This window comes from Mus caroli, unplaced genomic scaffold (genome assembly GCF_978045245.1).
Source record: "Mus caroli unplaced genomic scaffold, Mus_caroli_1 scaffold_8, whole genome shotgun sequence".
Classification (NCBI taxonomy): domain Eukaryota; kingdom Metazoa; phylum Chordata; class Mammalia; order Rodentia; family Muridae; genus Mus; species Mus caroli.
In genome coordinates, this window is record NW_028227263.1 from 5,780,049 (window position 1) to 5,800,435 (window position 20,387).

The window sequence follows — 20,387 nt, forward strand, 5'->3', positions numbered from 1 at the left end:
GGGAGGGAGGGAGGGAGGGAGGGAGGGAGGGAGGGAGGGAGGGGCGGGGGAGAGACAGAGAGAGAAACAGAGAGAGAGAGAGAGAGAGAGAGAGAGAGAGAGAGAGAGAGAAGAGAAGAGAAGAGATTATGAGACCAAGAGAGAAGGGAGAGAGACTATGAGAGAGAGAGAGCGAGAGAGAGAGAGAGAGAGAGAGAGAGAGAGAACAAAAGTGCAAGTGAGCTTCCAAGGACAGTGCTTGCCTTGCAGTTAGGTATCTTCCCTGGCACCAAAACTCTATAATGAAGGCCTATCTATGGCTTACAAGTCTTCCATTCCCCACCTCATGGCACTGTTATTGTGTATACGGGGTGTGAGGCTGTCACAGGGCTTGTGTGCCTGATGGTATCAGACTCCGGTGATGGGAGGGATCTGAGGCAGCCAAAGAGGGCAGAGGGCTCAGCTCTAAACAGAGAGGTGCTTGCAGTGCCCCTGGTTCTGAGTTGGGAGCACTGGCCCACATTCTCATTCCCAGTCCTTATAAGAACCTGATCTATGGCTTGGATTCACATAGCAAAGCCTCGCAGGAGGCCAGATAACAAAACAGAACTGTCTTCATGTAGCAGGCAGAAAGCTCAGAAAGCCAGCTTGCTATGCAGTGATTTTTTTTTTTTTCTAGGATGTTGTCCAGACAGGATCACAGTCTTGGGCTGAAGGGCTCATTCTCAGCTGGACATTGACAGGGGGAGGCCTCTGACCCTTTGGTGGCTCTGTAAGCTTTGGAGACCTGGCCTGGAGGGGGATTGGCACCACCTATATGAAGACAGACTTCCGACACACCAGAAACAGGATGACCCAGAGAATGACCAATGAGCTTGGGGTTTGGTTTGGCTTCCTGCTTATTTGTATCAGAATGATCAGCAGTGCCTTTCTGCATTTTTAGAGGTGACATTTAAAATTCAAAATAGGCAATGCAAAATGGAGATGCATTTCATATTTTAAAGTTCACACATGGGCAAGTTCCTCTCAAGGAGTCTACTGTGCAAATGTTCCTTGGGCAAGATTCCAGTGATCTGACATGGGGTCAGGCAAAAGCTGCCTGGCTTGAGGACAGTTCCCTCTGTAGCTGTGGAGCCAGAACACTCTCAGAGCAGTCATGGTGAGCTGAGCCTGGCTTCCAGGTCACCATATAAGAGCTCTCAAATGACCAAAGCCTGTTGTCCAGCCAGCTGTCACTTGCCCTCACAAATTACAGCTAACATGCTGATAACCGCATGCTCCTGGCTGCCGGCTATCCAGTTACCACACACGTTCCACAGGAACTCTACATCAGTAAAGTCTGATGTGGAGGTCATGTTGACACTCGAGAGGAGGCTGAGCTCATTAGCATCTCATTAGAGTGATACAGATAGACCCACCACGCTGTCAAAGATCTTAATATAACCAAGTGGGGGGGGGGGGGAGAAAGAGGTAGTACCCTGTTTCCTGGAAGTCTTGTCCCTTCTCTGATGACAGCATAAAATAATGAACTGTCAGAATGCAGGTCTAGTGAAAACCGACACCCAAGAACAACCTGGGAACCTCCAGGGTTCTTTCCCTTTTCTGTTCTTTGACTGCTGGATAACACTTCCTGCTTACTCCCCAGAACTGTTGTTAGGTGATGCTATCAGCTCAAAGTAGGAAAAGTACCTATAGATTCTTTAGGTAAGGTGGGGGAAGGACCATCCTGGAGAACTCTCAGAAGCAGGGTGAATTTCAGTGAGAGATAAAGGCTGTCCCTAACAAGGTAGGTCCAGGTGACTTACTGCTTGCATTGTCTGTAGGACGGGCTGATGGCTTCAGAAGCCACTTTGGATATTTCTCTATTCCCTTAAGCTGGGTGCTCAGCCAACAGCCCCATGAACAGCCCCACTGTGGTGGTTTGAATAAGAATGGGCCCCACAGGCTCATGAATGCTGTAGTCACTAGCACGAATATTTGAAAGGATTAGAAGGATTAGGAGGTGGCCTTCTTGGAGGAAGTGTGTCATGGGCTGGGATTTGACAAAGGTTTCAAAATCTCAAGCCAAGCCCAGTGTCTCCCAAGGATCAGGATGTAGCTCTTAGCCAAGCTTGCCTGTTGTCACATTCCCTGCCATGATGATAATGGAAACTGAAACTGAAAGCAAGCCCCCAGTTAAATGTTCTCTTTTATAAGCATTGCCTTGGTGTCTCGACATAGCAACAGAACAGTGGCTACAACACCTGCTCTAACATATAGTCACAGGTATCCTGTTTTGAGTCATGGCTTCCATTCACATTTTCATTGTATTTTAGTTGATGTATCCTTTGAGCTTGTCCTACCAATAAAACAAGTCAGGAATTACACAGGACAAGAAGGAAGGAGGGGAGGAGGAAGAGGGTTCAACTAAGTAATACAAGAGCTCATGGTAACTGTGACAAGTGGAAAAGGAGGCTCTTGAACCTGGGACGCCAGGTCTGAAGACATATGGCTCTCTGACCTGGGAACTTTGAATATGGGAGTGACTGGATCTTTCTGATGCCTCTTCTGATTCGTTCTCTTCCTTCCTCCCTCTCTTCTTTCTTCCCTTCCTTCCTCCCTTTTTCATTATTTGTGTGTATGTGTGTGTGGCTTTCTCTGTGTGTGTGCCTGTACTTAAGTATGTGTTGTGGTGTATGTGTGTGTGTCTGTGTGAGAGTGTGTGTTGCATTGTATATGTGTGTGTGTGTGTGATGTATGCATACATGTATGTGCGTAAGCACATGCCTCTGAACATGTGCAAAAGCCAGAGGAGGCTGTCACGTGTCCTGCTTCACCACTTTCTGCCTTCTTCCTTTGAGTCAGTCTCTGAGTGAAACTGGAGCAAGCCTCCTGTCTTTGTTGGGGTTATGGGAGCATGTAGTTATGCCCGATTATGTGTTTCGTTTTACATAAGTGATAGGCATGAACCCAGGCTCATGTGTTTGACACGGCGAGTTTTCTTACCCACTGAGTCATCTCCTCAGCCTTGGTTCTTCTCTCGACTCAGTTTTCCTGGGTAGTCTTCCTCGTCTCCATCTGTGGTTTCGTTCCCGTTTGTTTTGTGGCAGGGTCTCAGTCTGTAGCTGCATCAGCTTCTCAAGTGGTGGGTTCACCAGTGTGAGTCACTGTGTGCATCTCGCTCACTCTTCTTGCTCTGCTCGGGTCTGGATTTTTTTTTCTTTGTTGGTTCTGTGCCAACCCAGACTGGTTTCAGTAGAGCCTGATGCATCTCCTTGCCTGTCTTTTCAGTGATAACTGGATCTTATCAATCGATCAGCCTTCCATGGGACAAGCAGAAGGTAAGTCACTCACTCTCTCACAATGCCAGGGGATGACACATGAACACAGTGTGCTGTGATTTTCTTTTTAGGGGGATATATGGGATGATGAAATCATGGAGAGATTTGAAGAAAGACATCTTGAAGAGTATTACAGAGGCTTCTTTCTAGGCTGGCAGTTGCTTTCTTAGTGTGGATAGTTCAGGGGACTGTTGAGATCAGAAAAGCTCTGTCTGACAGAACTGTAGCTCTGAGACGTTTCTAGCCATTTAGACCTTGGGATGAACAAAAAGGAAAAGAAAAACAAAACGAACAAAATAAAACAAAAAGCAAAAGCAAAAAACAAAACCCAACAGACTCCAACAAACCCTGAGAGTAGAAGCTCTGATCTGCTTGTAAACATAATGATTTTTCTCACCTGCCTGCAAGGGGAGGCAGGGCCAGGCCATTTGCTGGCTCCTGAGTACCACGGCCCGGCTAGGTTGAAATGAACCTCCCACATTTGGGCTCATATACGTTCCATAACTTAGGGCTACAGATCTCCCTTCACCCATGATCTCAGAGCTGATCACACACAGATGCTCCTGTGCATCTGAAAGTGCCCCACTGTCAGCGGTTGTGACCCTCACGCACCGCGGGCAGGAAGTTAGTGCCTTGGGGGCTTGTCTGAGTCCCACAGAGTTGCAGAGCCAGGGTGTGAGGTCTACTCTTTATACATCTTCCCAGTACCTTTGGCATTGATAATTGTGTCATATCTTATTATATAATTATTGATTTAATCAATTCTTAGCATGGCGTGTATGTGTGTGTATGTATGTGTGTGTATGTATTGTGTATATGTGTGTGTATGTACTGTGTATATGTGTGTATGTATGTGTGTGTGTGTGTGTGTGTGTAGTACATTCATGTGTGGAGGTCAGAGGACAACTTTGTGGAATCATCTCTTTCCTATCACTTTTTTTGTGGGTTCTGTGGTGTTAAACTCAGGCTTTTAGGCTTTTGTGGGTCTTTAGTCGCCTCTCCTGTCATTTTTAGATGTGGAGACAGCCGACACAAAGGGCGTTGCAAATGTGTCATGTATTATGATCCTTAACCCAAGCAGGGCTAGGTGAGGCTTTGTGTCCCTGTCAGACGAGCCAGCATCCAGTGGCACTGAGGTAAGCCCTGGACCACAGCAAGTGAGGGCCAACTAAGTTCTCTGTGAAAGCTCTCACGGTTGCTACTGCTGTTAGTATGCTCAGACCAGTGCAAGCACATTACACATATACAGTGATGTCGCAGCCAACACACAGGAGTAGCACCTGATCAGTTAGACTCAAATATTATAGCTCCCCACGGTGCCACCTCACAGCATGCCACCCCACCCCACCCTGTCCTGCATCCCAGTATACTGACCATCAAATCCTACCCATGGGTCCCCTCACTGTGTCTTCCCAGAGTTACCCCACTGCACAACGCCATCTTACCCAGGCCATCCTATGTCAAGGAACATCACCATAAACCACACTGTCATTCCACACCACGCACGTCCACATTGCATGACCCCACAGCACGCCAGTCCTCACTGTACCATTCCATATCCCACTGTCCCACAGCACAGTGTTCTAGCCTGTGTCATCCCACACAGTGTAACCCCACCATACCCATTATACAACCATATCATCCTTCGCCATTTACTTCTTGGCATCTACTACATACTTCTATGCACTGTCCCAATGAGCACTGTCTTGGACAGTAACGCTCTATATTGCAGCACTCTGGTTTTGAGACAAGGTCTTGCTGTATAGCCCAGGCTGGCCTCATGTCAATTTTCTTGCCTCAGCCTCCTGGATTTTGAGATGACAGGCATGACCCACCACTCCCAGTTTACAGCACTGCACCACTATGTCATATCCCACCACACACATGATACACCATTCCACGAATGCCACCCTGCACACCCCACACCATACATTATCCACTGTTCCACACATGCCACCCCACATACCTCATACCGTATATCTCATGTCACACCATTCCATACCATGCATCCCACACCACATTCTATGACTCTGGTAACTTAACATCCCACCCCGCATACCACACATTCTATATAACACATCTCATATCATATTGCTCAACTTCAAATACTTCACAGCACAGCATATATTCCTACTACATATCACATGCTACACATTCTACAGCACACATCCTACACCACACACCTATTCTACACATTCCATACCATACATCTAATACTGCATCATTCCATGCAACAACCTCATACTATGCCACTCTACTCCATACTGTACATTTTATACCAAACATCTCATATCACACATCCTCCACACACATATATACCACATAACACACACCCTACTACACACCCCACACCTCACAGCACACCCCACACACCACACCCTACAGCACACCCCATAGCACACACCACACATTCTATATCCCACACCCACTCTACACATGTTACCACAAACCCCACACCACACACCCTACAACACATCCCACACCACACTAGCCTGTATCACAGTCCCATAACACACTTTATATTATGCCATTCTATACCAGTGCCATACGTGCCACTCCACCGCACCCTACACCACACACCCACACTGCAATTCTACACCCACACTGTACATCTCCACCACATACCCACACCACACTCTTCAACACCATACACCAACAACACACAGCCCATACCACACACTTCACAGCACACACACCATCCATTCTACACCATATATTCTGTGTCACACCATTCTGCACCCTACCCCAACCCCACCTCCTTTACAGCCCATGTTCTGCACCACACTCCTCTATACCACACATCCCACACCACAGCAGACTATGTCTGTCACAACCGCCTATCCTATTTAGTTCCTCCCCTCTAGTTGCCAGAAAATGAGAGCCAAGAACGTGGCAAGTGCCTTAGTTTATCCACCAAGGTGGATGCTCTCAAGGACCAGCAGAGAGAAGGCAGATGCTGAACAACTCTCAGTGTCATTCACAGGTGTCACTTTGTTCCCTTCAAGAGCAGGCTTTCTTGGTGCTAAACTGTGAGAATCACAGGTGAGAGAGAGCAAAGTCATCCATGCCTGGGTGTCTGCTGGAATTAAACAGCAGTGCTTAGTGTAGCAAAGCTAGTTGGCTCCTGAGTTTGTTACTTGCTGTGTCAGAGATGCTCTAAGGACAGAGGTGCCCTCAGCTTCCCATGTTGGACACAGTCATGGGGAGGATCAGACAAGGATAACATCTAGGAAGAGGAGCATGGCATGGCCTAAGTAAAGAAGCTTGACCCCAGTGCTCTTTTCCACCCTGGTATGTGGTTCAGAAGGCCACTGGCTGTATCTTAAGCCTTAGAGCAGGAAAGTGGTGAGCTGCGAGACATGCGTTGGAGAAGTTCCAGTAGACACGGTACAGCTAGCTATGGAGCCTCGGCTAAGGCCAACCAGTCTCAGAACTACTGACCATTCTGTCCCTGGGTCCCAGGTGACTTGTCCAGCCTCTGCCTCACAGCCTGTAGACATACAGAAGGTACAGCACCTCACGTTGTCCATCCCCTAGTTTCTGTGTCTCTCAGATACTTCTCATCTACAAACTATCAGTCCATAGTAATAAGCTCCCGGAAAGTCCACAGGCTCCAGGCCAAATTGTCAGGGAGGCATTTACAGTGTGAGCTCTTGAATGGGCAGCCTTGGGCTCCTAAAGTCTGGCATGGTCCTTGTGTGGAACAGAAATCTCCGCAGGGCTGCTGGCAACTGCTGTGAGTCTAGCACATTGAGACGAGAGGGAGCAAAGGGTAGATACTTCTTACATTGGGAGTTGAGTGTAGGAGGGGGCCAGGGGCTTGTAGGTGGCAGGGCTGAGCTAGGCAGCTAAATTCTGCCCGGTGGGTCACATAGGGTGGTCACTGCAGCCACCCATGCCTCCTGAAGCTTCAGCCAGTTTACCTATCATCTGCCAAGGGTAGCTTTCCATTTTTGCAAACATGAATTTGAGGACAAAGGCCACAAACCATTCCAACCTAGGGCTGACAGCCATATTGGGTGTGGCACTTGGGGGCAATAGGAGACACAGTAGAAATCAAGGGACCCTTGAGCCCAGGGTGCTCTCCTTTGAGAGCTGCCAGCACCTAGAACAGGGAACCTTGCTGGGGTCAGGAGACAGCATGGACATAACCTTTGCTTCAGCCAGGGAGACTAAAGTGATGTTAATTCGGGTAACAGGGATCTCTCTTCTTGGGCGTTTTGAGTGGAGCAAGAAGCAAGTGAGCAGAGATTCAGACAGAATGTTCCTTACTAGGCAGACACACAGGTCTGCACTGAGGAACCTATGCCCATGTCTGGGCTATGGACACGTTATCCTGGTGGTCATTGGCATTCCCAGCACGCACTCAAGCCCTAGCTGCCCCTGTCAGCTGTCCCTTAGGAGCATACACAATGCATTATTTACTCAGCTGTCAGCCTTCTTAGAGACCAATAGGCCGCAACCACAATACAAGCTTTAGCCTTCAGGAAAGGCCCCGCCACATCTTGGACACTGTTCCAACCCGCTGACCACACTGCCCTTACCCTTTTCTAGTGTGAGAGAAACACCCTCCCCCGTCCTGTTGTAGCCTTAGCTGCCAAAGCCGGCTGACTTTCTGAGGAGCAGGGACAGTAGGAAGGGCTTGGTGACCTGACTGAGGCCCCCTTGAGTGGGAGGGAACCTAGTCTAGGACTAGACAAGGTTTCCCAGGGCATGGATGGATGCCACTCTGTTGATTAAATGCTTCGACATTGCCGCGTGCCTTCAGCTAATTAGTATGAACAGCACCAAGTGAGCCAGTGAGCAGACAGACTCTGGCAGGCAGCCAGAGACTCAATGTAGCCAGACCCCCCTGCCCCCATAGAGTTATCCCACCCCAGGACTGACACAGGCTGGACAGTTGCTAAGTGCCTAACCACCCCATAACTTACTCTCCTGCCCAGGCCTCCTCCACCTAACAGAGATGATGCGAACGGCAAGGTTTTGGTCACAGCTTTAGGTCCCTTGGGCTGTGTACTCACCATGAGCCCTGCAGAGTTAGGGAGGCAAGCGCACCGATGGGATTGCTGGCACCGACCACTATGTTGCACCCTTCTCCCCTCTAGCCTCCATGGCCATCTGGAAGGTCAAGTCCCACACAGTCACGGTCGAGCTCCTGGGAAGGCTACCTCAGAGTGACTGTGACAAGATGAATGGGGATCTGCAGGCTGACCCACCTGCAAAGACAATGCATGGTCAGACTGCAAGGGAGCCTGATACTGGTCAATACCCAGGTATACTCAGGGGGCACTCGGTCCCTTCCCAAGTTTGCCCTTTTCTGGCTCTTATGAACCTGGCCAGCCTGTTGGAGTCCTTGGCTCAGGCTTCATCTGAGGCACCCAGAGAGGTGGTAACAACCTGGGCTTTGGGACTTGGGAGGAAACCTGGCTCCTGGCAGCCGGAAAGCATCCCTTAAGTAGTCTCTGCTCACCATCCCAACATAAGACCGTAACTTGGTTATTTCGGGCTGCACAAGCCAGACCAGCATTATCAATTGAAATCAAGAGAGTCAAATAAACCTGAGTAAATCTCTCAGTGCCCAGGCAGACCTGGCAGGCAGAAGCTGCTGCTGCTGCCTGATGTAGCTAGATCTTGAGGGCTGGCGTCTCCCGCATGGACATTCTTGCTTGGCTGGAACTAAGTGGTCTTGCTAGGGCTCCAAGCTCTAGACTTACCCAAAGTTATTCAGAATCCACCTTCCCAACATCAAGAGTGGCCGAATCTCTCACAGTGTTTCTGCTCCAGAAATGGCCCTCATGAGTGGACACTGTGACCGGCCAGTAGCTTGGGGCACAAGCCCTACCCCTCCCCTTCCCTTCTCAGACACCAGGAGGAAGCCACCCAACTTCTCACCTATTTTGGTAAAGGCAGCCGAAGAGGCACAGGTCTCCCGCTTCTCACAGGCGAGATGTGGCATGTCCCTCGTGCTAGGGAACAGCTTTCTATGACGAAAGGCATGAGATTGGAGCTTATGAGTGGAGTTATCAACAGATTGCAGGGCTGCAGCCTGGCGACTGGCTGTGGCCAGAGCACTGCGCTGGGGACGGAGCTCTGCACCCGGAGGGAGTGAGTCAGAGCGGAGAAGAGCAGGCATCCAATGCGCTCTCTGCAGGCAGTTTCCAGCTCTGGGTTGGGGGACGCCAGCCGCCTGCGCGCCGGATTTCTGCAGCAACAGCCAGGGGAATGAAGGACCGGCCGGGAAGCAGGAGCTGTAACCATGGGGACTGGGGGAGGCGCGGACCGCGGCAGCGCCGTGCCCTGGCTCCCTGCGGCAGAGCGGGAATGGTTCTTCCCAGCCCGGCGGCCGGCTGCCCGTCACACTGCAGAGTCGATTTAAAGAGACAACCGACCAGGGTTTGCTGCTTGCTTCCAACCGATTCAGACAACTCACATTAAAGCATTTTCCCCAAAAGGAGGACAGGATGATGTTATTTCATTTTAAAAAGAGATCCCTGTCTCTCGAGGGCTGCAGGAACAGGAAGGTGAAAACGGAAATTGATTTTGGAAGAATCTTCACAATCCATGTATTAAAATACTGTTCAAGTCCAAATTTTCCGAAACTGAGGTGAAGACGGTGTGAGCATGAGTCAGCAGGGCTGCTCCTGTCTGTGGACAGGGCCTGGCGGGGCAGAAAGTGTTTTCCCTAACCCCAGTGTTGAACCCTTCTCTAAGCCTGGGTCAAAGGACTGACTGTTGAGAAGGAAAGTGTACAGAGGCATGAGTCCAGCTCATGCGCTGTGGGATGGCTTGGCCCAGACTGGTTGCCTGAGGGGAGAGATGGATCAGGTCAAGATTTTTCAAAGTTTATCCCCTTGGCAGATGTTGGCATGGCGTTGTGATTGGGAGACACCTGTTTGGGGACCATTCCCTTCCCTCTCCACCTGGCTCCTTTTCTTGTAGCACCTCCATCCCTCCTAGCAACTTTGCTCTTCAGGTGCTGGTAAAGCTAGAGTCTACTCTAGGAGGCCCCTAGGTTCTTGCTACTCTGGAGTTTAAAGGATTGGAAGCTAGAGTTCCTGGGGCAGAGGGAGATAGTTAAAGGATCATAAAGATAGAATTAGACCCAGGGACATTGTAATTTTTGTTTTAGAGATCCTGTGGTGTGTAACCTCTGGGTGGGGTGTGGTCAACTGTCCTGTCCCAGTCCTCAGTGGGAACACTGAGCCCTGAACTTCAGATAAGGGACTCGACCCTGAGGAATTCTGTCTGCTCAGCACCCTATGAGTGATGGAGACCTCCATGTGTCCTGAACTCTCAGAGTCTCTTCTCCAGGGACTGGAGGCCAGCCAAAGTCCCTGATGGATCCAGGATGATAGGCTTAGCCAGGCTGATAGGGAACGGGGCAGAAAGGAGAGCAGGAATTATGCAGGGGGAGGCGGCTCTGAATCAGAGTAGGCTCTGACACTGGTCTTCTGCTCGGGGCTCCAGGTCTGTCACAGGTGGTCCAGGCCCTCAGGAGAGGCAGAAGAGCCCTGGCTACTGGCCCCTGGACTCTATGTCCCGCGTGAGTGATGATTCTCAGCTTCTTCCTGGAGTGGCCAGAAGGAGTCAATCTCCTTGTACTGTGTAGCTGAAGTCTCCAAAAACAAAGCCCAAGGCCTGGCTTTATAAATACTTGGGCACTAAACTAGTGGCTTCCAGCCATTCATAATGGTCACAGATGCCCCTCTACATTTGTGTCAGGGCCTTGGTTGGAGCTGCCCATGGAGGGCATCACTTTAGGCTCAGTCTCTGGGGTACCACTGGAGACAGGTGCCGTGATGCCCTGCATGGTGAGCCATGTTTTATAGCAGGGGTCCTCAGCAGTTCTGATGCTTCAACCCTTTAATACAGTTCCTCATGTCGTGGTGATCCCCCACCCCCAACCATAAAGTTATTTTTGTTGCTACTTTGTAACTGTAATCTTGCTACTGTTATGAATCGTAGTATAAATATCTGCCTTTTCCTATGGTCTTAGGTGATCCCCATGAAAGAGTTGTTTAACCCCAAGGTTGAAAAGTCCCTGGTTGAGAATCCCTGTTCTATACCAACACAGAATCTTCGATGGTATGGGGAAACGGAGGCATGATATAGTCAGGTGTACTTCTAGTTACCACCCAGCCTTTGCTGTTGCTCTGGGAGACGCCCTGTCCTATTTGATAGACAGGCCACACTTGCATCTTACTAGAAGCATAGCTGCCTGTGGGCTGCCTTTTCTACATAAGAAAACCTGACAATGTGGCTCAAGGCTCAGATCTCATACCTCTCAACACTGGGAGTAATGTAAATGACCCTGCAGTTAGGAACCTGCCCCTGCACAAGGTTCCAAGAAGCCCAACCTTTTTCTAGTCTGTTCCTCTGGGCATCCCCAGCTGGGTAGATTCTGTGTTGCTATGGGACACAGCCTGATCTCTGGGCATTATGGAGATAGTCATCGAAGAATAACTGCTAATTCTCCAAACTGGTCCATGAGAGCACAGGAAAAGATCAAGGCTAGGACAAGGCAATGAAATAACCCTCACCTGAGACCACGGGGATGCAGGCGATGAGGACCCTTACAGAGGATAGGTAAAATCCCTCCATGTTGGGAAATGATAATCTCTGCCCCACAGGTTGGGTCTTTGCTTAGGGGACATTCTGTTTACAAAAGTTCCCCAAGTCCAGTTCTTGCAGAGATGCCAGCAGAGGGTGACAGTCACATGACAGCATCTATGATAGTCACATGAGCAGTGGTGTCTGGCAAGGAGCTGGCTCATGGGACAGCAGGACAATGGGGTAGAGATGACTTGCCTGGAAGTCTCCAGCACGTGCTGATACTTTGTCCTTGAGGATTTTATGTAAAGACGACTTCAGCTATAGTCCTCAGGCCTGTCCATTGCCAGGCAGGTTATCCTGGGTCATCCAGGGTCATCTTCATATGTAGTAAACTGGAAGCGACTGTTAACATTCACAACATTTACAAAGTTCCCTCTCTGTAAACCTCCACATGTTTGGCTGAGACAGGATAGTCCCTGTAGACACACAGCACGGAACATCTCATCATGGCCAGATTCATAAAGGGCCAGACAGCACCTCTCTTAGGCTCTGTGGGCTAGGTCCTCCTAACAGCGCCCCACCTTGCTGGTGCAGACAAGTCCTCAGCCAAGGACTAGCTGGATGCCAACATTGGAAAAATCACATAGTTCTCACATGCCATGAAATGTTACTCTTACTTTTTCCAACCTTTGAAATGTGCAAGAAAGAATGTCCTGTTTTAGGTTGTATGTGACAAGCTGTTGTTGTATTGGCTCTGGGGCCATTAGCCCAGGCAACATGTCCTCAGGACTTGGTCATATCTCCTAGGTTCTCACCATTGCTGGCATAGGGCTGTGCCTAGCTGCTTAGCTGCTTCCTGATGCAAATCTCACCACAGATACTCTCTCCAAACGAAGTATTAGTGGGCAGCAAAGGTACAGAGGGCTCTGAGTGTGTGGCCTGTTTAAAGCATAGTCCCCAGTAGATGGACAGCCCAGTTCACCAACTGCCTGCAGGTTCTGCCTCGCTTCTAGAGAGGTCAGTTTTTTTTTTTTTTTTTTTTTTTTTTTTTTTTTTTTTTGTACTGGGAAGAGATCATCTCATGGACTGAGCTGGTGGCTCTGGCCTCCTCTGAAGTGTTAGGATCTCAATCAAAGTTGAGATCTTTCCCAGCAGCCTTTGAACTTGGCTTATTGATGTTGTAGAGATGTGGCTGCTGATTACAGGCAGCTGTGAGTATAGACTGAGTGGACTTGTTAATACTCCCTGGTTAGGGACAGTCTAGATGAGCTACAACCTACTCCGTGCTCAGAAGGAGCAAGGTTGGCTGCCCTGCAGCAGCTAAGGGGGAAAGTTCCAAGCATCCAGAACCCAGAGCCACAGGAGGCTGGGCTTCTCTCTGTATTGCTTGGCTTCAGGAATCCACAAGCTGGTTGTGGGAGAACAGGAAACAATCCGATGAGGAGGCTGAGACTGAGTCACACTCGTGGTTGTTAGAATCGAGACTGACTGACTTGTCTTCTCGCTCTTGGAAGGGCTAAGGCTACCAAGGACATAGCAAGCTACTTGTGAGAAACACTTCTTCTTAGAATAAGGATGGCCTTGGATGGCTGCTAGTGCCCTGGCTAGATGCACCTCTACTGAGTACTCGAGTCTTCATAGCTGAAGGCTTCCCAGTCATTTAGTGGAGACCAAGAAATCAAAACAGGAAACCTAAAGATGTGGAAATGATCGCCTCAGGGGGAATGCAACCTGGCCCTGGAGGGGGACGGATATTGGCCCTGGCCTCTCTGTGTGCAGCATCTGGGTTGCAGAGCAGAATTAAAAAGGCTCTTGGGTTGCTGTGGAAACCAGCCATCTCCCCACCCCCACCCCCAGCCCCCACAGCATCAGTTTGAATCTGTACAGACCATTCTTAACAGATTCAAACCAACAAACTCATCCTCACTTCAAGGGAAACTGAATTTGAGAAGCAAATAATAAAAATCACCAAACTTACAGTATCCTGATGCTGCCGGGTCTTTAACAAAGCACTGTTGGACTCTGGAGGGGCCCAGGGCCAGTCCAGTCCCCCATCATAGTCTTTTGGAGGACAAGAGGCTAATGTACAGCCTCTGCCTGGTAACAAATAGACATTTTGGCTTTTTTTTTTACAGGAGCCCAGGAGGCCTCCTGGGCAGACACAGGGCCCTGGCTTGTCCAGACTGCAGTGAAGAGAGCTTAGGCCCTGTTGGTCTGGGAACTGTGAAGACCGCACCTACGTGCTGGGTGCCTCGCTGAGCTTCAGTTCCTGAGCCTCAGTCCCTATCTCTTCCAAAGGCCACTTACCTTCCCTGGGACACTTAGAGAGGTTTAGAGAGCTGCAGGCACAAGGAGGGAGGCATCAATAAGGATGCCTAGTGGAGAACCTGCCTTGTATCTCCAAGATCATGGAGGCAGCAGTATATCCTGGAACATGCACAGTTTCTCTCTGCTTCTGCCAACTCCACAGTAGATCCCAGCAGAGATATATCGCCTCTTTGCCCATCAAGCTTGCCCACACTCTAGACAGAGGTCCTGGGACACTGGATTCAGGAGCAGAGGCGAGGCATGTGTGGAAAGTTTGCTTATTCTGTAGGCACCAGGGAGCCATGGATGTATCTGAGGGAGAGAGTAAGAGGCAGGTTTGTTCTTAGTTGTCATGGTGATGGGTGATATGATACAATTTTGTGGCTCTCAGTGCTCTCATTTTATCCCTTGAGGCCTCATAAGCTTCAGACATCGTCTTCTGAAATCCTCAATGATGGGCTCCATCTACCATGAGCCAGCACACTGCTGCACCATGTCTTCAGCATTGGAGGGGCACAGAACGAGGGAGCAAAAGTGGCCACACCATGGAGTGAGTCCACAACCTTTTCCAGGGTCCATGTATCCTTCCCCACCCTCACCCCGTGACCCATCCAGTTCCTTCAGGAGGTGTCCTGTTGATACCTGGTGTTGATACCAAGGAACACTTGCCATTGTCATCTTTAGATACAAACAGACATATAGTCTAATCTTACCTGCTTGTCTCAACCCCTGATAGCTCTGGGCATGTGCACGGATGACCTGGATAAAGCCTGATCTTTGTACATGGACCTGGGTCTTCAAAGGTAAAGAGAGCCCCACTGGTCCTGTTGGAGAACACCAATCTCACCAGTATATAAAAAAACTGTTAGCATCAGTATCTCTCATCTCCCAGGGCTAAGGTATGGCCTGGACATATGGCCTCAGACAGGGCTAGAACATTTCCCTTGAGCTGCAGAACCCCTGGCACTGCACAGAATTTCAATAAGAGTTAATCACAGGGAGAGATGACCAATTCAAAGAGCCTGTCCCACTGACTAGACTGATAGCAGTGACTGCTATGGCAGCCAGCAAGGTAAAAAGCCACCAGGTGCTGGTCTGCGACACTGTGGGACACTCAATAGCCTCCATTTTCAGAAGTTAACCTGGGTCCTCAGGAACATTTTTAAACACAGCATTTCTAGCCAGACCTGCTGGGACTTCTGTAACAGAACCACATTCCCTACTGCTATCTTGATCTCAAATGTGAGCTAAAGATGGAACAGAAACATCCAGTTATCCAGATGGCTTTAAGTTTTAGGGACTACCCTAGTCTCCAGACCCCAGTGATGAGCCAACAGCCCTGCTTTCATGAGAAGATGCTGCCGCATAGGGTGAGGGTCCTGGGGGAGGGGCAATGTGCTATGGGCAGAAGTCACCTGAGCAGTCCTTCTGTCTGGTGCAGAGCTGGCTGCAGGGATTGCTATGCCTCCCCAACCTCAGTGGACAAACTTCCTAGACACTCTCCTCCTAGCCTTCCTGTTTCTCCCTCCCCAGTTCATGCACCTGCTCCTTCCCAAATCGCCAGTTCATCCATCCTCTTCCCTGGCCACTGTCAGCCGTGAATGGGAAATTAAGGTCAAGCCCAGATCTAGTTCACAGAGCACCTGGGCCAGAATAGTCCCTATCGGGCATGAGGCTGTTCGGGAACTGTCCACGGTGCTGCCCAGACTCGGATACCCAAGTTTCCATTCTTGCAGCTGCTTCTATCTAGCAGCTAGATTTGAGCTGGAGCCTGGAGCCTCCACCCTCTAGGTCTTCTGGGTGCTGAAAACCAAATTATACCTGGACTGTTCATCAGTGTGGCATGTATCTGCTAGCTGCCTGACCCTCCCAGGGGGCCTGGCTCCTGCTGTGTCCTCTGGAGGTTGGGCCAGAGCAATTTAACCAAATTAGATGTGGTGGAAAGCAAGTTGTTCCACCTGGCAATTTTGTTAAAGTAATTATTTATTTAAAAATTAATGTTTCTGAGTCACTGGTGTTTCTAGGATTAGCAATTTTGGCACAACCCAGGGCAGCCTTCTCCTTCTTTACATTGTGAAATAATTCTTTCTCTGCTTCAAAAATATCTTTAAGCCTAAAAATATCTTTATATTTTTAAATTTCTAATAAATTTTCAGCCAGTCATTTGTGCTTTGAGCTGTTGGTAAGAGCAGAAGTTTGGAAGAGTTTAAATATCCAACACAGGGGTGGGTTGGAGACACTTGAATACCCTCTCTGAGGAGCAGCCAGCAAATCACACTGTGTAGGGCACTACTGCTGCTCTGTGAGCCCTTATCACAGACATCATGGTGTGCTATGAATGTGTAAATGTGCATATGTGTGTTAGTATGTGAGAAAATGTGCAGGTCAACATGTATGGACAGACAGTGTAAATGTGTTGAAGAACATGTTTGCTCAAATGATTACATGTGAAAGTGTGTGCAGTGTGCAAATGTGTCCCAGAGTCCAAGTGTATAAAGTACAGCTGAATATACGTGAGCTCCTGAGCACTAGAGCCAGTATGTGGGTGTGCCACTGTGCCAACATGAGCAAAAATGTGAGTGTGTCAGTATGCAAACATGCAGGCTTAGGTGGATTGTGTAGGTGTGTGGTGCTTGTGAAGAGGTGAGTATATGTGAGGGCGTGTGCAAATGTGGATGCACGTGAATGCATGAGTCAGAATGTGAAGGAGCAATCAAGTGCAAATGTGTGTAAACATGCAAACATGGGTTTGGCAAACATGTTAGGGTGAGTTGTGTAGTTGTAGGAGTATGATTATGCCTGTGTGAGCCTGTGTGTGTGAGTGTTTGTGTGTACTTGAATGTGTAAGAGAGTGGAGTGTGGATGTGGATATATGAGATCATACCAATGTGAATACGTGTAAGTTAATTCTGTGAGTGTGAATATGCACAAGTGTGTGGGTGTGAATGTGCACGGCATGCGTGAGTGTGTGACATGTGAGTGAGAATGTACACGCACAAACATGTAAACATGAATGTACGAGTATATGCGTACATGTTAGCATGAATGTTAATGTCTCAGTTAGGGTTTCTATTGCTGTGATAAAACAGAAGGCAGAAAGAAGTTTATTTTACCTTATAGCTGTGGGTCCATCACTGAGGGCAGGAACCTGGAGGCCACCTTACTGGCTTGCTCTTCATGGCTTGCTCACCTCTTTCTTATGTCACCTAGAATACCAGCACAGAGGTAGCATCCCTCACAGTGATCTAGGCCCTTCCACATCAATCATTAATCAAGAAAATTCATCACAGGCTTGACCACAGGCCAGTCTGGTGGCAGCATTTTCTCACATGAGGTTCCCTTAGTTGCAGACTCCAGGTTGTGTCAAATAGACATGGAACTAGTCATCACAGTGACTGTGTATGTGTGTTTGCACATGCAGGTATGACTGTGGATGATCAGGAGGATATGAGTATACTCATGGGCATATGTGAGTGTGTGTACAAGTGAGTCACGCGAGCATGTGAGTGGGAGTGCATTAGCGTAAGTGTGCTTCATTGTGTAAGTGTGAGCATGCATAAGATCAGATTATGTGTGCCTGGGTGTTAGTGTGAGTATACGAATGCACGTGCGTGTGCAAGCATGTGTGAGAGTATGCTCATATGCATGTGCCATCAGGTGTGAATGTGTGTGGTTGGTGTTAACATGAATGAATGTGCATGTGTGAATGTGTGTGTGAATGCGCAGTTTGGGTGAATGTTCTTGAACATGTGGGTGTGAGTGTGAATGGGAATGTGTGAGTTATATACATGAGTGTGTGTCCATACAGTGTGAATGTATGTGAATGTGAATATAAAGGGGATTGTGAGTTTGAGTGTGTGTGTGTACACATGTGTGTGCATGTGTGTGTGTGCATGTGTGTGTGTCTGTGTGTGTGCATGTGTGTGCGTGTGCATGTGTGTGTGTGAATGTGTGTGCACGTGTGTGCGTGTGCATGTGTGTGTGTGTCTGTGTGCATGTGTGTGTGTGTGCACGTGTGTGCATGTGCATGTGTATGTGTGTCTGTGTGTGTGCATGTGTGCACACATGCCGGCATGGGAGCCCTCTGCACTGACTGTGTCTGTGCAGTCATGGCTGGTCAGCTGATGGAGAGTGATTGCCCTCCACATGCTTCGCTGCCATTTTACAGACATCACTTTCTTCCTGTGCATTGCCATATTAAAACCCCATAATTTCATCATCAAACATAAAAATTCATAGTGGAGACATTTAGTTTATGTTGTTTTTCAGTGAGCTTCTTATTGTGTTTGTTTGGCATAGTCCAGTATTTGCTGATACTACAAAGTGGGACGGAAAAATAATTAATTTCAAACAAAAAAATCAAGAAATAAGGGAAGAGCAAACAAACGTGGAGGCAAAAGTGGCAAACCCAACTTGTGCAGGAGGTTCCAGCAGCATAGGGAGGTGGACTCTCCCTGCTCTCTGGGGCTCCTGAAAGTAGGGGTGGGCAGAGTGGGGCCCTGGGATGGAGTGGTGGGACCCATTAGCACAGGCACCCTCTGTGTCTACAGCTGGCATCTGGAAACCACGAAGGTGGCAAGGCAGGACTGAGGAGTAATGTACCTCTGGGTGGGGACACCCTGTAGGCTGCCATGTGGCGCGGAGTCACACTGAACTCTTCTTAAGAGATCCAGCCTTCTTAGGAGCCCTGCTGTTGACTAAGCTGTCAGAAGAACACACATCAGCACTCCGACCCTAGAGAAAGGATTTGGCAGCATGTACTAATGGGACCAAGCCAAGGTTCCGTGTGCACAGGGGTTATGATCTGAAATGTCCCTCAAGGTCTCATGTAAGGGCATAGGTCTCTGTATGCAGCCATTTTCAAAGGTGGGACGTTTGGGAGGGGATTGGAAAATAAGCGATCTGACCTTACTGATGGACTAATCCATTGTAGGTTCATTTTGGGGTGGTGTGTTGGGAGGTGCAGAAACTTGGGGGTGGATCCTGGGGAAAAGGAAAGGAGCCCACGGGTGTGAGTTATTCCCACGCCTTTCTCTCTCCTTTCCCTTCTCTTGGTTTCTTCTCCTGCCTCCCTCCCTCTCTCTACTTCCTCCCTCTTGTGCCTGTGCTTCTTTGTGCTTCTTTGATCCTTTACTATGCTCTTCTTGCTATTATGTTTCACCATAGGCCCTGAAGCAATGAAGTCAAGTGGCCGTGGACCGCATCCTCGGCAACCAAGAGCCCAGTGGGCTTTTCCTCCCTTAAGTTGATTTCTTAGAATATTTTGTCATATCCGTGGAAGACAGCACAGTGAAATGCCAACAACCACTGGGCAGAAAACAGGTCAGCACGAGTTGGCTTCACATAACTGTGAACTCTTTTCTCCTAAGTTGGTGTATTTTGAATTTTAGGAGTCTATAAAAGTTAAAGTCCTCATTAATTTCAAAATACATTTCACAAACTCCAAATATTTGACCCGTCAGGCCATGTGTTCAATAGCTTTTCCAGGGAGCACGGAGAAAGCCGTGGTGAGTGGCACAGCTTCCAAGAGAAAAGGCACAGCCACTGTCTTCTAAGTCCCCTCTTTCTCCGGGGTTTGGTGTCCCAGCAGCAGGGTCCCCAGGAACCCAGATTCCTGGAACAGCTATTGAGCCAGAAGTGGGCAGGGGTTGGGGGTGAGAAGTCCCAGGCAAGACAGTGAGAGAGAGGTCTCCTGTGTCCCTCACCCTCTGTCATCCCAGCTATTGACAGATAGGAGGGGAGGGCTAGAGGTCTACATTTGCTCTTCCTCTTCCTCCCTTTTCCCTCCTCCTCTAGCACCTGAGGAATCATCACCCCAAAGAGCCATGCTGTGGTGAGTGGCTCCTGCCAGCTCCCTCTTATTTGAAGAGGGCAGATGATGAGGCTGTCTGGTTGGGTCTGGGCAGGGCAGTGCACAAGGCTTCTGGCAAAGCTTTGGTCACAAAGAACAGCTTTTGGAAGCCTCTGCTGGGAGGTTGGGGGTGGGGCATCGCAGCATGCTCCCCGATATTACTGCAGACCTTCTGTGATCCCAAGAAGAGCAGGTCTCTTACCATAGTCCTGCAGATGAGTGTGGTACCCAGCCCTGAGGGTCCATCCCATTCTTGGTGGATGTAGGGAATCCAGGGAACTCTTTTGGATGTTAGGTGAGTTCCAAGAGCTGTGGCAAGACCCACAGGTTTAGGCTGATCTGATCTGATTGTGTAGGAAACAAGTCTCTTGAAGATT

At 49.0% G+C, this 20,387-nt stretch overlaps 1 protein-coding gene across 3 annotated transcripts in view; it reads right to left on the bottom strand.

Moving 5' to 3' along the window:
- Positions 1-9,571, bottom strand: part of Adgra1 (adhesion G protein-coupled receptor A1) — a 42,824-nt gene extending 33,253 nt beyond the window's left edge. Inside the window, exons 1-3 of one of the 3 annotated variants that reach the window (XM_021168788.2) lie at positions 9,192-9,571; positions 8,321-8,515; positions 2,965-3,553 (exon numbers count right to left, since the gene is read on the bottom strand). In XM_021168788.2, the coding sequence (XP_021024447.1) occupies positions 2,965-2,976 (12 nt within the window). In that variant the 5' untranslated portion in view covers positions 2,977-3,553; positions 8,321-8,515; positions 9,192-9,571. The remainder of the gene's footprint in view (positions 1-2,964; positions 3,554-8,320; positions 8,516-9,191) is intronic. The other 2 variants (XM_029479114.2, XM_085841189.1) reach the window with 2 other exon arrangements.
- Positions 9,572-20,387: the final 10,816 nt, after the last annotated feature.